General features: G+C 42.1%; 1 protein-coding gene across 1 annotated transcript in view; it reads left to right on the top strand.

Annotated features, from left to right (window-relative positions):
* The first annotated feature begins 477 nt into the window (after positions 1 to 477).
* Positions 478 to 17,470, top strand: part of MYH11 (myosin heavy chain 11) — a 58,371-nt gene continuing 41,378 nt past the window's right edge. Inside the window, 3 exon segments of the mRNA XM_088523185.1 lie at positions 478 to 545; positions 6,110 to 6,468; positions 10,852 to 11,008. Coding sequence (XP_088379311.1) covers positions 6,127 to 6,468; positions 10,852 to 11,008 — 499 coding nt within the window. The 5' untranslated portion in view covers positions 478 to 545; positions 6,110 to 6,126.

Raw genomic sequence — 17,470 nt, 5'->3', positions numbered from 1 at the left:
CCCCTCTCCTCCACAGCCCCTGCACTCAGCTTAGCCCATGTAAATGCAGGGCCTCCCAAGCAGCTCAGGACCATAGTCTGGCTTTTGTCCTTCTCCTGGCCTGGGGCCATAATGGGTGAGGCTGCTGCCACAGCAGCAAGGGGTTAAAGGCCCACTTCCTTGGCTAAATCATTTCATTCTAGGAAAAAGCAAAACTTCTCAACTTGTGAGCTAGGGGCACCTCTTTGTTGCCTTCCTGTGACACACAAACATTTAAGAAAGTCCAAAAAGCACCTGCCTGCTCCCTCAGGAGCAGCCTAGGGAAGAGGGGGCAGCAGTTAGACCCTCCTATGCACGGGCTCCTTGGCTAAGTCTATCTTGTTTAAGCCAGGTACGGCGAGGATTTTCCAGCAGGATGTGGTTTCCAGGGCCCCTCCCCACTGACAAGCTTCTCCTCCTCTATATAGGGAGGCTGCGAAGGCAGCGAGGACTTGGACTGTCCCGGCTCTTGGCTGCACAGGTTCCTGACTCTCCAATTCACTCTCTGCTTCCCTAATTGGACGCCCGTAAGTACCACGGGGCCCCAGGAGATCCCTGCTGGGGAAGGGGCTGGGAGCCAGCGCTCTGTAGGATGGGATAATTTGGCAAGCTAGATATTACACTGTTTTGCAAACACATTTTGTATATTACCTGAAAAAGAGTTTATCAATGAACAGGAGCAGTGATTGATTTACTTCGGAAGTGGCAGCAAAACTACCAGACACATTCAGCTGACCTACCCTGATTTGCATGACATTAGTTGAATTCTGTTTTAAATGCATCAGAGATGCTGTACCTTGCTAAGCGTGTACAGGTGACCCGGCATGAGGCCGGTGCAGGTGTCACACCTGGCTGCAGGGCAGGAGTGGGTCCCATGCCCAGGTCTGCGCTGCGCAGGGTGGCAGGGAACCGCAGCAAGGGACCCCCGGGTGCAGGACCTCTGCTTCAAATACTGCTGCATTTTCACTGCTAATAAGGGGAAGTAATACACTTCATATGCTGTTTAATGGGAACATAACCGAATAATTAGCTTGTCAGTCACATAGGAAAAATGCTTAAAAATTAAGAAAAAATTGCTTGCTATTAGATATACATACTTTAGTATGTGAGGAATAAGGTTTAAGGCAAAACTAGTTAGATAAGTCACTGAACTGCATTAATTTGAGTAATTTAAAAGTAAAAGACAAGCTTTTAAATTTTAAAGATAAAAGCAAGCAACGACTTCTAAATACTGTGATTAAATTCAGAAAACAGTAGATGGCAGTAGAGAAAGCAGCTTCAGGGTTATCCCAGAAGTTAACAGGTTTCTTTGGCAGAGACACATATATACCTATACATGCACGTATGTATGGGTCAGTATCCCATCCACCCACACACAGGAGTGCATGTGAGAGGTGTATGTGTGTGAATATAATGAATAAGCAATATGAGATATTTTAAATATAACAGAAATCATAAGATAGTGCATCATTAACATATTACCTAGTATCTCTCAATTAGAGATTAGTATTACCTCAATTAGTATTTCTCAATTAGATCTTCCTAAACCATGCTTGCTTAAGAACAAGCCAACCTTTTATTTTACTGAAAATTTCCCCCAAAGGGTCAGCTTTCAAAAAGATGCTGTGCATGGACCAACTTTCTGAACTCTTGGAAGTTCCAAGATCTTTTAAGCCACTAACAGAGGCTAAAATGATGAACCCCTGGAAAGCGAAGCGCTTGATTAAATAGTCACTTGAGCTTGGTGCATGATACTCTTTTCTGGCTGCGTTCGCTTAGATGTAAACAATGATTTTTATTATCTCATTTGCAATTGACACGCTAGTCCCTAAAAGGTATTTGTTTTGAATTTGTTATCATTACATTTTTGCGGAACAGCTAGTATTGAGAAGAACATCGCCATATATGGTAGCATGCATAGATGTATGCAGAGGATCCAGACTCTTTATAACTCACTGAGGCTTATTAGTTGCAAATCTGTTGGCTTTTAAGTATGTTAATTTTAGAAGAAAAAAAAAAGAGCAAGAGACAACTTTCCAACTTGTGCACAGTCCAGTTAAAATAGGGATTATTTATGGATTCTAATGAACTCACAGTATCTGCTTTACTTAATAGAATGGTATTTTGGAGTATTTGAAATATCTGCTATCTCCCAGATAAAGGGAATTTATCCCAGATAATGGACTCCATTTTTTTCCCCTTCTTTTCTTTCTTACAATTTATAACATAGGTAATAACGTGGGCCAATTTCTACGGAGAATTAAAAGAACTACCACGTATTTAATCAGAGTTATGTAATAACTTGCATTAACAGAGGTTAGAAAACCTGATAGGAAGGCCAAGACATTTATAGATAATTCGATTGAATACATTAAGTATTCGTCAAAAAGACAGCTCTGTGAAGTTACTAAGAATGTTATCTTTTAAAACACTGACTTACCCTCTTTTGTTGAAAAATTTTAATAAACTAATATTCATGATACCTTCAGGTCTAGATAGAAACATCTGTGATGAGAGCAAGCCTTGAGGGGGATCCCAGGGACCATCTGGGAGAGGTAAAAGGCCAGCAAGGATCAACAGCAGTGCTCCTGATGGAGCCAGCTGTGCTAGGGAACAAGTTCCCAAGTGAAGGACACAGTATGAGCATTCATCCTTTTTTATTATTATTTTCTTCAAGTAATAGTCCGTTGGGTAATTCAGTTAAGTACTGCAAAAGTAACAGATATGCAACCTGGGAAGACCTTAGTGAAGAATTAATGCAGCCCAAGAAACGCAGTTCAAGTCAAATAGCACGTTACTGTTAGATCCTTCCATCAGAAACCACTTACCTGAGCAGGACTTCATTTCTGGAAATAATTCATAGACTTGGAGAAGTGTTCCCTCTGTTTTAATAGTTCTTCCTTGTACAGCTGCAATAAGCTTTCATAGTGACACACACATCCTGCAGAGGAAGGGAGAAGTGTCATTTATCTTCCCATTAGGGGAAAAGCAGTCCCTTTAAGCTATGACCCAGGAGGCAATTCTGCTTGGCCAACAACCTTTTAATTAAGCGCACTTCCTGGAGATATTTATACTGTATACTTGGAATAATATACTCAGGATAAACTGATTGTAAGGACAGCATTCAACTTCTGTCACTGACATGATATGGGAAAGAACAGTGAAGATCGGCAGGACTTATCTGCAGCAGGGCAGGAGAAGAGTGATAGAAAGAATCCTCCCTGGCAATGCAGGGACCATATATTCCCATGCCTACATGCTCATTTAGGGTTTAGATGAGAATAAAACAAGGTATGCAGATCTTGGTGAAATTCAGCACGTTTCTAAGGCAAGAAACTTCATGTCAGTTGTTTCACTATCACTGCTTCTCCTCCCTCTCCCTGGATAGCTCCATCTGAATGTAAAAAGCGATTTAATCTTCTACATGATTCTATCATCTTCTTAAGCAAATGGATGAAAACCTCTTACCATGACTTTGCATAGATACTAGTCTCCATTTCTCTTAGGCAGCACTGGATAAACCCAAGGAATGGCTAAGGGCTCACATATCTTCTCAAGAAAGGTTCTCAACAACAGTTCTGCACAGCATGTCACTAGGACAAGCCTAGTTGACTTCTTGCAGCCCACCCTCTATGCCTTCCATTTAGAAAATTTCCTCTAGCAACGAGGTTAATTTATCCAGACTTTATAATCCAGATGCAACCTGAATTCCTTCTGTTACGACTGTCTTACACAGCTGCTACTCAGACTTCATCTTCTAATTTCACAGGACCATTCAAAAAACTTTTTAGACAAATGATGGTTTTCCACTCATTGTCTATGTTTGAGATGAGTTTGTTGAGCCAATTCAGATTGCATATCTCCTTCTTTAGGGTACAATCTTAACGTGTTTAAACTAGTATTCACAGGATCATACGGTACATTCAACAGCAAAAGCACAGTGCTTAGATCTAGGGCAGAAAAACCTCCTGTCTCCAAGCTCTGCAGCTTGTCCAGTGTCCGTGCCGCAGGAGGAGAGGGGCAGCACCCGCTTCTCCCGGGACCACTGCCAGTGAGCGGAGCCACTCAGGGGCCGCAAGCTGGAAGGCCACAGGGCATCCACGATGCTGTGGTTCTGCAACGAGGTGTCGAGCAGCATCGAGGGCTTCCCCTGCTCCTTTTGTCACTCTCGCCACATGTTCTGCGTTCCCTATGGCAGGACAGGCAGTGGGGAAATGCCCCCAGTGCCCCCTGTGCTTCCCTCTCCTCCTGGGCCACACAGAGTCAGGCCGGATTCACCCCCCGGGCTCTAGCTGGAAAACACGGCCGGAGAGAATACCATCTCCATTATTGGAGCTGTGCAGCTCCACCAGCCCTCTTGGCAACACAGGAACATTTTCTGCCTTAATCCACACAGAGGTCAAATAGTTTCCTCTTGCAGCTCTCTTCCAAGATTCCCCCGGGAGCTAGTGAAGGACCGCATCCAGCAGAGCTCCCTCACGGAGACTCGCTGGACACGGCCACAGCGCAGGGAGCAGCAATCCACAGAAGCCACCGGTGCCCATCTCGCTCCCTGTCACCCACAGCCCGACGGACACGGTGTGCACACACATGTCCTGGGTGAATTCTCCTGCTGGGGCGTTCCAGACAAGCCTGATGGCTCTAGAACGAAGACATTTAGAGGAAAGCTGGGGATGTTTAGATGACAAAATTGTCAAGGGAGTTTAAGGAGCTGGGACATCTAGTTTCCACTGAATTTCAACGGGATATCATCTAATGCCCTCAGGCACCTCTAAAATCCTAGTTTTGTTTATTTAAGCTTTCTGTTACCCTGTATACGATCCATGCTGCTCTCTCAGACCCCTCACATAGATTAGCTTTGCAACAAAACAAAACCATTAGTTTGTGGGATGACTTTTGGGAAAAAAAAGACCTTTGGAAGAAAACAAGGTGTCTATTTGGCTAAGTCCCACACAGCCCAGTCTCCGTAAGTATCATTCTGCTTACAGGGTTTGATTGCTGACTTCTTTAGCAGTCAATTCTCTGAACTCCCTCAAGATTCATGCTTGTTCAAATGCTGTAAATACTAAATCTATTCTCAATAAGGAAACAGCCTTTGTCTCCCGGCGATGTTTTTGTCAGCCAGGCACTCTTCCCTGTGCTCCTCGACCAGCACCGCCCTTTCCCAGATCTCATGGGAATCATTGTACACACTATCTAGCAGCTAGCATAATTTCCAGGCTTATTTTATTTATCCTTCCTTTCTCTTATGTGGTGCACATTTACCTTTCAAAGATGATAAACTCACAGTCTGAACCATGGAAAGAAGACAACACTAAATTAGTTCTCCGTTACCAGCATACTGATAATAATGTTTTTTCCAAGTCTTTTTTTCTTTCCTTAATCTTATTGATCTCCCCATGAAATGTCATTAGAGTAATTAGAAATAGTCCTCAACAAGCAAAGTTTGTTTCTGTCCTTCCCGGAACACAGCCTGGGAACTGCTCTTCTACTAAATATCTCATTTTTCGGCTGGTATTTTTGTCTGCACCGAAAATTACTTGTATGATGGGAAATTGTGAGTGTATACGAGCCCAGTTAACTCTGTGATGAGCAAGAGATGAGGATGCAGGAAGCTGGTTGGCTGGTAGTCTTGGTCCTGACAGTCTAGATGCGCTGATACCAATTGTGCCTTACTCTTCTGCCTGACATGTAGTGCAACACCAGCAAGTATAGGTAATAAGCTCAGGACCTCTCACTTGTTTTACTGCCATGATGCTTCTGCTTTATGTCATTTCAGAAATGGTATAAAAGAAATGGGAGAAACATTTCCACTGCTAAACTCTGCCTGCAGGGCTATTTGTCACCTCTCACCTGCACATTTTGCAGCTGGCCTTAAGTAAGAAGTCTTCAAGAGCCCCAGAGACATGACTTGCTCTGCCTTTACAGCTGAGCACAGAGAAGGGCAGCCCTGGCATCTGCCCTGACCTTATACGTCCCCAACAGTAACAGCCACGTTTGGAAACTACTGCAGATCTGACAAACATGTTTTGGCTAGAATTTCTCTACATTTTCCTCTCTTTAAACCAGAATATTTTTTCTTCTTCAACAGGTGACTACTGAGTCAAAATGACTCAAAAACCTCTCAGCGACGATGAGAAATTCCTCTTTGTGGACAAAAACTTCATTAACAACCCACTTGCTCAGGCTGACTGGTCAGCGAAGAGACTGGTTTGGGTTCCATCAGAGAAACATGGATTTGAAGCTGCAAGTATCAAGGAAGAGAAAGGGGATGAGGTGACAGTTGAACTGTCAGAAAATGGAAAGAAAGTGACACTGAGCAAGGATGACATCCAGAAGATGAACCCTCCCAAGTTCTCTAAAGTGGAGGACATGGCAGAGCTGACTTGTCTCAATGAAGCTTCAGTGCTGCACAATCTGCGGGAGAGATACTTCTCAGGTTTAATTTATGTAAGTAGAACTAACACTCGCATGGCATTTCCTACTGCTTGCTACCATGTGCTGTTATCAGCGAGAGGCATCCCAGGCACAGCCAGAAACACAGTCCTGATATTGCCATGCAAGTCCTCATTTCTCAGCAATGGAATCCCGACCCGAAAAATTTAGTTCATCTTTTGAATTCTTTTGAATTCAAAGATTCTTTTGAATTTTTATATAACCGCTTCATTAAATGAAGTTAAACTTCTCCAAAACTTTTAAAAAAAATGAAAGAATATTACTGGCTTTAGAAGTTCCCTCTGATAGCTACCCAAGAGCACAGTCCTGCTGCTTTTTTAAAAAGGGGCTTCCCAGTGATTTCCAGTGGAAACTTGAACAACTTTTCAGATCATGTACCACAAGTGTAACTTGTAAAAAGAACATATGGAAAAGCCAAATCATGCAGCCTTTTCTCGGGCCAAACTCCCACTGAAAGGCAGCTGACAGTTCTGTTTTGGTAGGTGCTTGAGTAAAACCTTATGTTTGAATAAATGAATAATCCCACTGAAATCGAAATGAGAGTATTCATGAGTGTTACTGGACCAAACTCGCGCACCCACTAAATCATGGTTTGCTTTTCCTTTTTGGACAATTTACCCATTGGCAAGTCTGGGCAAATTTGAATCTCCTCTATATTCATATGAATTTGGATCAAAATTTTTCTGTCTTCCAATTCACATAAGTGTATTAACACATGCCTATTTTCATATTAGCAGCCCTGTAATCTACCTTCATTAGCAGTTATCAAATAGTAAGAAAGACCAGAAAAGTACCACGGAACTTAGCTACTATCTTTGATTTTACAAATACATTCCCTATGCTATGCTGTAGGGAACTAATCCACAATTTCAATCCATCAAAATTTTATTTCCATGACAGATCACTAATGAGTGAAATAAAGTGTAGAGCTTAAGTAACATGCTTTTAGAAGCAGACTTGAGCTCTCTTTATTAGTATGAGGAATGCTAAATTGGAAGTTTAGAAATGAAGCAGAAAATAAGATATGTTATATATAACATAGCATAGTTATATATTGTATTCCTTTAGTTATTATGCATAACTTAAAAGAGCTAAACCTCAGGATCATTCCTCCAGGAATGCATTAAAATTAACATCATTAAGATTCCTGGAAGAAAATAGATTTTTCAAGTTTTTCGTTCTCAGCAACACAGTGAACAGATATTCTTGTTTCCAACATATGTTTACTCTGTGGATTCTTGTGGGACTTTGATTTCTCTTCCTGCAGAAAGTTAGTTTCTAAAAGTAGATAATGCAATTATAAGATAAAGAATTTGTCCTAGAGCTAAAAAAAGGAGAAAAAATAAAAGAAAGAAAAAGGCAAGAGTATCTGAAAATCTGAAATTCAGCCTTCCTACTCAGAAGACTAGATTTTAAGATAGTCTTATTGTAATTATTATTACAATATTCTGTCTTGTATTACAATGAGCTATTACTATTTTCAGACATCTAAAAACTGCTTAACACTGCACAGCAATACACAGTGCCACATTAGTAGATACTGTCATACCTTTTGAAGAAAAAATAGGAGGCACCTAAACAGAATTTTTGGCTTTGAATTAACTAACTTCCTCGGAAGACTTCCTTGGAGTTCCACACAAACAAAGAAATTGTAGCCTTTAATTTTTAATATTTTTCCTCTAGAATATCACAACAGGGAACTGCCAATTCTCCCACAGAAAAAAACATCAACCTTTCCGAAAAAAAACAAGTCATCTGCTCCATGAATTTGAAGCAAATACTATTAAAAAAAAGCATTCAGTGCAGAATGTGAATTGAAAGTCACAGAGTGACTGTACACTCTGTGTGGGAAGAAGAACTCCCTGGCCTCTCCCTTCACTAAAGATAATTAAGAAAGACGGACAAAAATTGCCCTGCCACTACCTTATATTTTGCATTGCACAGGATGTGCTTGGTCAACAGTTACACCCAAAACGACCATATAAACATAACTTCAGCTGAATTGAGGGTAGATTCAATTTACTTTCATTTACAGGTGATATTTATGCAATCCTTGCCCCACAATGCAAAATGCTTTCTAATATATGAGAAACTACAATATATAGTGGAACCAAAGACCAGATTTCTCTGAACAAACTTGGGCATTTACAGCACAGATGTGTGTGTCTCTTGAAAGCCCACCAGGAGTGACTGTTCCAAGCTAAGGAACCGGCCTGCGCAAGCAGGCTCCAGATCCTCTAGGGAGAGATACTGGATCCAGCTCTCTAAAGAAACTGTATCGTCAGGGAGAAGATTCGAAAGCACAGAGAAATCAACTTCCCAGTTTTTAATCTCACGCTCAGCCAAGTGGCTCACTTGTCTTTTAAAGTTTTATATATATTAATTAGTCTTTAATTAGTATTGGTAAAGCAGATATCTAGAATTACAAACCACCAAATTGAGAGGCCTTGGTTAATTTCCCTGAGCTGAGCTAAGGTGCTTGTCACAGTCCAGTTGGAATTGGGGATTCCCGAATGTCATTAGATCAAGGTTTTTCCCTTCCTTAATAACTGAAGTTTGCACTTAGCTACAATAGCACATGGCTAAGCACAGAAACAGCCTTGCTGAGGCCACTGGATTCTCTATATGATGAAAGTCAGGCACGTACCTACAAATCCCAGGGAAGGGAGGCTTATATAATCTCCTGAGCTGGAAATTTATTCTCTTACTTGTTTAGGAATTATTAGCTAAATGTATGCAGTAAATCTATTTGTACTGAAAAAAAAAAGAATGTGCTGCTTTCCTCTCCATAAGAGCCCTGGGGGTCATTTCAGTATAAAAAGTCCCACCACTTTTCAGGTGTATTGTCCCTGCAAAACTGAAGTTCATTTCAACATGATTAACACAGTGTTTCATCCGGAATTATAATGTCAGTGAAATTCTAGCTTGGTAGTTATTTACCTTCCACATCAAAGTTTTTAGCTTAGGGATCCTGAGAACTGGTGAAGATCTTCAACTTGATTTTTCTGATATCTCACTTGAGACCACACAGCAGCAGTAACAACCTGCCAAGGTAAAGGAGGCTGTTGTTAGCACCAAGAGGAGCCAAGACGCCCTCCCGCTCGGCGTGGAGCATCCAACCTGCTCCTGGGGACTGGCAGCTGGCGGATGCTCTCTCCCCGTTTGCCGAATACCATATAAAGTGCTCGGGCTGCGCTGGGACCGCGTTGCACCATTGCCTAATATGGTCAGGAAAGGGAAATCCCTGTGCCCAAGGCCCTGGCTGAGCCAAGCCTCCCACATGGCCTGTCACTGTCCCCGTGAGGGGAGCTACGCAGCGAGAGCCATCCCCAGCCATGGCCTGAGAGCTGGGCACCCCGGAGAGCGGCCACGCACCACGGAACTCTCATTCCAGCATGGGGGGAACAGCCAGACGTATGGCCAAGTCATAAGGAACAAACTCATTATTTCAGCTTTCTTAAGTTGGCATGGTTTTAAAGCCAACAGCCATAATCTGTCTGAAACACCCCTGCAATTATAATCTCAAAAATTTATTGTGATTTTCTGGTTTTGAGACTTTCTTTTATTTCCTTTTTTTTTTATGGGAAACTCTTGCAAATTGCTCACTCTGGGTAACTGTGATACAAGGCTCATCACCTATTGCCATGTGCTATTATTTCTATTAAAGCTGGAGTTTTCTAAAATAAAGAATTAAAATAAAACACAGATGGGCAACCAACAACTTGTAATTGATATTCTTTTTTTTTGCCTACATGTACATTTCTAAATAAAAAAAACCCTTCATTAGAATGTAAACAGAAAAGACATTTTTTCGTCTTTTTTTTTTTTAACAGAAATAGTCATGTAGAGAAGTGTCTATTCGGATTAGACACCCACCTGAAACTATTGTGTTTTTTTTCAAGGACTCTCTCACAGAAGCATTATAATTATGTGGGGTACACGTCTTATTTTTATAAGACCTTGCAACATCAATCCAAGATTGTTCCTAAGTTTTCAGCTTACAAAATTTGGCAGAGGATGTACTCCAGTATGCTTAAAATACATATACAAAGAAATACTGTAAAGTATTGAGGGTATTATGTCCCAAATAAGGGTGATTCACTTTATGTAGTGGAAATAACTGAAGTCAAAATGCTGTTAAGAGATCCCGGCACAACAAGATCAAAGCATGATGTATCTACATTTTCTTGCAGTTCAATTATTAGAAATTATTATTTGTGCACTTGGAAACTTCACCTACACATGTGCATTCACAGTCACTACTTCAGAATACAGAAGAGTTACTTGATAAAATCCTGTTAGTTAAATGCAGCTGATGCCTGTGTTTCCAGACTAGACACAGCACGTGATACTAATTCCATTTTTTATTCCTTGCAGACATATTCAGGTCTCTTCTGCGTTGTGGTAAATCCATACAAACAGCTGCCCATTTATTCAGAGAAGATTATTGACATGTACAAAGGCAAGAAGAGGCACGAGATGCCACCCCATATCTACGCCATCGCAGACACAGCCTACAGGAGCATGCTGCAAGGTAGGCAAGTTTAGTAACACGCCAGTTCTTAGAAATTACTGAAGAGTAACAGAAACGTAGTAGAAAACACCTTGTCATTTCCACACTTGCCCCTGCAAGGAGGAGAAGCAGAGGCAGGAAAGCTCTTTTGCAGAGAGCTACCCAGGCTTTCGGGAAGTTTCCTAGGAATTCTTTGGCAGGAACGGCAGTCCACAAACACTGTGACTCAAAAAGGAAAAACAATCCTTTTACCCATCTGTGTAGAGGCATGTGGGAAGGTTTCAAAGTCAAGCAAATAGTTTTGGCAAATACGGGCATGGAAAATGCTCCCTTTGTACAAGCGGAGACTGCTCCAAAGTTAGCTGCGAATGCTGCTGAGCTCTGCGGCGCTGCTTCTGCCTCCAGCACAGGGAATGCAAGGCACAGTTTGGGGCTACTTTGGTTGTAGTCTTGTATTTCAGAGCCCTGAACTGAGATGTGTTCTATTTTCTAACAATAAAGGCAATGAATAGTGATAGAAAAATCAGTCAGGTCCAAAACAATATGAACGAAACCATAAAAAATCAGTGTGCCCCTCCTTATGCAGGGACCGCTGACAGATGAAGGGCTTTTTGCTCTAAGGAAAAAGCATTTGTCTGCGGCCAGGGCAGCCCTAGCCCTGAACTGAAGATGCTGCACACCTGCAGATCACAGGTCTCAGCATGAGCCTTGGATGCTCCAGAAACCAGAGTGCTGCTGAACACTTTGCATTAGTGGTGAAATTAGTGGTGAAATTTAAAGGTGCCCATCAGGGATCTGACCCTGCAGAAATTATGGCCTGTGTCTCAATAAGGGAATCCAGACCTGAGTACTCAAACGTTATAATTACAATGTTTGAAATATATAATTCAAGGTAAAACCCTGAGAATCAGATATCTGCTCTGCTATATCAATCTTTTCTCATCCTATGCCTTACGTGACATTTCTTCTGTCTGGAGCCATATCAGTTTCTTTATCCAAGTGGATCCCAGAAGGAAGAATTACTGTGCAATAGAGAGGAGAATCAGTGTTACAGCAACATTAAAGAACACATTGAAAACAGGCCTTTCTGTAACAGCAGCTACTCAGAAACTAAGGCATATAGAATATGTTTAGAGCTAAGTGGGCAGGTGAAAGCTTCTAAAATAACATGATTCAGTAAATCTCACTTTTGACAGAGTACAGCAGAAATTTACTTGGCATTAGTTGATCCCACTAAGTCAAGTATCTGTCTTCAGGATCATCTCTCACATTTTGTATAAAGCAGCATCTAGGGCCCTGAGGTTATGGAGAGCAGTTGTCCTTCCCCACTCAAATTCAGTAAGCGGTCGGCCTTGCAGGAGAGCTCCATGGCTTGTGAGAGGCCAGCAGTGGCTACCTCCTTGTTCAGTAAAGCTGAATACTGCTACTTGTCCCTAAAAATAGGATGGGGGAAAAAAAAAAAACAGGATATGGCCACAAGCTATCTGCAGGAAAGGTAAACGCAAAATCGGAATCGGTTCCCTGCCTGATCCTCGCAGCACAGGCCCCCTCCACTCCTCTCTGACCCTGCTCTCCTTCCCAGCCCTCCCTGGCTGTGCCATGAGGTGCCCCCAGCTCAGCCAGGCAGTGGCTGCAGGCCCCGTGCCAGGCACAGGGAGCTGGAGGCAGCCAGGAGCCGCGGAGCTGCTCGTGCTTCCCCCCTGCTCTCCAGGCGCTCCAAAATTTCCTGGCCCACTCACAGTGGGAACCTCCACACCTCGTGATTCCCTAGCCCCTTAGGAAGGAATATTTCCCGACTGTGGAGAGGAGAGGGGGCAGCAAGTAGGCAGGAAAAGACAGGAGGAGGGAAGAGAGCATAACGTGAACCTTTAACAAACTGCTCCTCCATGGCCTCCCAGCCCGACCACGCGGAGCTGGCATGGCCACCGCGGAGCGGTCCCACAGGCCTTGCGTCACGGGCCCGGGACACCCACGCTCTGCTTGCTCACTGACTTGCACATGCCATGCTGGAGCTTCTCCATCTCAAGAGGGCCCCAGCTGCTTTTAAAGCTGTGCTTTTGTTTGTAAAAATGTACTCGTGTTTTGTGCAGAAAACTAAACCAAACCTCAAAATAACTCTAGATGTTCAGCCAAATTGTATTTGTGTAGGAGTGGTGAAAGTAGGCATCAACATGAATGTGTGTGTGTGCAGGCAACATGTATGGACACAGAGGCCTTCACAGTTTTTTGCAATAATGTTTGCCAACAGAATAAAAACAGAAATTCATATTCATAAATGTGGATCAGGGCACTGATCATTTTCTTCCTTAAATTTTGGTATTCCATCTTATCTGATAAACCTGCACAGATTCTGCTTGCCAAAGTAAAACACATCTTAGGTTCATGAGACTGAAGAATTATATTTGAGTACTGCAGGACCAGAACTGCTTGGCTAAGAGCCATCAGCTGGTTGTTATGCCAAGGAAACTTCTATACATACGTGAATCGAGCCTGAATGTTCCTCAACTGCCCAATCTCCAGAGAGGTCGCATTGCAGGTGCATCACCTGGGAGTCAAGGCCTTCCACCCTCTCACCTTCTCTGCTGGCATGAAAATTCAAGCAGAAACCACTAGCTGTGTACATGTGCTCCCCCTTTGCTTTAGAAGTTTATTGGGTTAATGTAATCAGCTGGGATGACATCAGAGCCCCACCAAACTTGTTCTGGTAATAACACTTAACCACAGTTAACAGAAATCAGATATTTGGACTTTCTTCCAAATATGCATAAAAGCTAGATTCTCACAGGAGCGATAAGTAGACAGAAATACTTGCTGGGCATAGATAAAATTTCCACTTATTTCAAGTGTTTCTGAGCACTTAAAACACTTTTTAAAATCTCAACCATGTTGCTGGATGTCTTGTTAAGTCTTCTGACTAACACGTCACCCATCTAACTAACTATGGCCTGGGCACGATCATTGCCTTAGAGACCACAATCATAAAAAAATCACATTATGCTTCCCTACCTACCTCTTATTCCCTTGTTACTGATGAAATAAGTTTCCTGGTGGCACAGGCACCCTACAATGTGCTCTATTCCCTCTCTGCAAACTCTTGTGCTGCCAGAGCCAGGCTTCATGCAGGTATGAGGCAAAACTGATCCAGGGTAAAAACACCCCTTCCTTTTTCCTGGATTGGTGTGAAGTGGATCAGCTCCCCATCCTGGTGCCCATTGGTGGGCAATGTGGCTGCAGAAAGACCTGGAGCAGCAGGAAGGAGAGGCCAGTGCAGGACAGGGCAGAGGAGCTGGACGTGGGTGCTTCTTGCTGCAGCACTGCCAGCTTCCAGGCATCATCAGGCGAAGACACCGGGAGGCTGAATAAATCTGCTGCCTTCTGACATCTTTCCTGCTCACAGCAAACAGCAAATGACTGATAAATAATACAAATATGAAAATTAAGGTTATGTAGAAGTAGTAATTAAGTTTTCATATGGATGATTAGGCTTTTTTTTTTAAGTGCTTTGGCAAAAGATGGTCATGGGAAAGATTTATTATAGCTTTCAACAGATTCAGGGAGCTTGTTTTTTTTTTTTCCAAAAATACCTTTGTGCAAGTGCTTTATATGCAAGCTTGAGCTGAAGATGGAAAAACAAACAACCTGGTAGTTACTGAGAGGTATAGGAGGGAAACACAGTTCCCAAGATCTGAGAAAAAGACGCTGCTGCAAAAAGCCATCTGTTTACTGTGTCCTTAGCAGGACTGTACAGAAATGTCCCCTTTTGGCAGTGTAGTTATTAACAAATGTAAAGAAGCAGTAAGCGAGTGTTGGAACATGGCTTCAGCCTGTTTTTTCCTTTTATGGTAAAGCTGCCAACTTGCTGCTTCATTGTGATAAACCATCTGATTTTGTTTGTGATTAAGCAGAACTGGCTGGTCTATTGGGAACAGAAGGGCATATGATTCTTACAAGCAAACTGAAGTTTGCAGTGCTTCGGTCCTGAGGAAAAAGCTAAACAGATTCCAGGCAAAAGTCAATTGCACATTTAAGTAGGTGGGTGGTTTTCAGAACGTAAAAGTAGGGCTGTATGCTGCTAAAAATCAAAGGAGAATGCAAAGGTTTCTGGAATGTTTAAAATAGACAGGTGGACAGGTCCATGTAAAATAGGGGATGGACATGACGTTCTCCTAGGTCGTATCAAATTGAAAAAGGCTTTAACTAAAGGCATTTGTGGACTTGGAAGACACATTTTGTTCCTGTGTAAAACATAGGAATTATGTTTAAGAAGCTTCATTTGTGCCAATCATTCTTTTCTCATCTATTTGCATAAAGTTGCAGATTCCTTAAATAGGGCATAATTCCTTAAAAATAGAATAAAATAATTTGGAACACAGCTAAGAGCCATCAATGTGGAGAGCTCTTGAAAAGTACGAAAGACAGGTATTTGTAGGTTCGGGGCATAACAGAATAAGACTTGGCTTATACAGTTTGTTCCTTCTCCCAAAAGGCACTTCTTCTCTCACACAGTCAGCAAAAGCACCTATATGCACCCATGCAAACACCTGCAGAGGCCAATCTACCTTCAGGAACCTTCCCACATCCCTTGTGCTGACTGTCTTGTGATGTTCCCATCGGTGGGAAGCAGGCAGGCAATTTCAGGGGACTGATGCCATGGCAGTGGAGAAGGTCCCAGGACAGTCAGCACTGTCTGGACAACACATGGCAAGGGAAGGACACTGCTGAATGCGAGGCTGCAGTGAAAGGAAGCTTTAGTGAATATTCTAAGCAGAGAAAATACTGGGGAGGAAAAGAACAGCAATGGGGAAGGAAGAGTGCTGAAGAAATAGCTGGCTTGGAGGAGACCTACTTTTTCTAATGTCCCTTGGGCTCAGAAATTCCACAGGCAACTCTGTATCAAGGAATAGCTTTTATTTTCTTCATGGTATTAATGGGTTTGTGATGTAATATTGATATATGCCCATGGTTTCTATTTACACAACATGTATTTTTAGCAAAAATTCTACCGTGTTCTCACTTTTAAAAAAAAAAAAAAACTTGAAAGATTATCTCCATACCCTGCAGTGAAAAGTAAACATGGCTCACAGCTCCTCTCATCCAAAATGTGCATGTGGGATAACCCTGCTGTGCTTAGTGCTGACAAATATCTCCAATAGAAAAGTAATGATTCATTTTGCACCAATTTACAAGCTAGAGCAGTTAAGTGGTGCTATTTACTGTGAGAGTGTTCAATAAAGCAGTTAATTATTGGATTTACTTGAATGCTGTTGAGGAACTGGGCACAAACACAGTTGTTTAATATAATTCCATGGCAAAGCAGAATCCATTACTGCTTTTCCTAGACTGGCTGAGATCCAGACAGCAATTAAAACTGGCAAGCTTAATAGGTTGAATTTATCTCCATCATCTTTACACAAGGCAGAAAGCTTGTTTACTGTAGGCAGTTATATGATATTTATTACATATCGGGTCAGTTTTAGGGGCAGGCAATCAGGTGGATAGCTCTGCAAAGTCACCAACTCACTGAACAAAATGAGGAAGTAGTTGATGCCTTATCTTTGCCCAGGGGCCCAAAAGCTCTAACACTAGCTCTGCATCTGATAGCTAATACGAAAACATACAAAAACCCCTTTGTTTCTGCTTTAGTTAACAGGCTACAGTCTAGGATCTGTAAATTATGCACATATTTCAAAAACATATTTCACCTGCCTAGGATTTATTTTCCTAAGCAAGCAGCTTGTTTGCAATGTGTGCAAGGCTATTTCTGACAGCCTAGCTCAAAGAAGGGCAAACTTCCAACAGCAGGCCCATTTGCTCAGGATCATGTCCAGTCTATTCCGATTATCTCCGAAGGTGGATAAAACACTCTCCTTGGGACAATCTATTCCTATGCCTGACCATCCTCACAGTGAAACCTTTCTTCTGTTTAGAGATAACCACTGCAAGGAGGCTAGTCGGGTGTATTTATATAGAGGTCAAATTTTATAGCCTTCTGTTATCACAGACCTTTGGGAAAGTGTCATTTCCTGGAAAAACATTACCTATTCTACTGAGCATATGATGAAACTTCAGCACATGCTAATTGTGCACCACAGCCCGAAGATCTTAGTTTCAGCCTTGTGGTAGAAAGTTCCCTGTATTCTGAGGTGAGAGAGGTCCTGACCTCAAATGCACAAGAAAGGATAGATACAGCAAGAACGGGTTAAGGAGTTTGGATGCAATCCTGAACCTTGCTGCCTCATTACAGCATATTGGAACTCTGCTGCTCTGAAACCTCCCACATCCTTTTCATAATAGATATTGTCTAATGAAGATTTTGGTTCACCTTTTTACAAATTGTGATCCAGTATGTGTTTGGTGGTTCTGCTAAGAGTTAAAAAAAAGAATGAAGAACACTTACATACTTGTTAACATGTCTTGTAATACATGTGAAGTATCTTGTTTTGGCTTATCCTTTGGAGGATACTTAAGAGAACATATTTATCC

The sequence above is a fragment of the Tinamus guttatus genome, unplaced genomic scaffold (assembly GCF_059628265.1).
Source record: "Tinamus guttatus ecotype Peru unplaced genomic scaffold, ASM5962826v1 Tinamus_guttatus_pri_ptg000172l, whole genome shotgun sequence".
Lineage (NCBI taxonomy): Eukaryota > Metazoa > Chordata > Aves > Tinamiformes > Tinamidae > Tinamus > Tinamus guttatus.
This window is presented reverse-complemented; position numbering and strand designations above follow the sequence as displayed.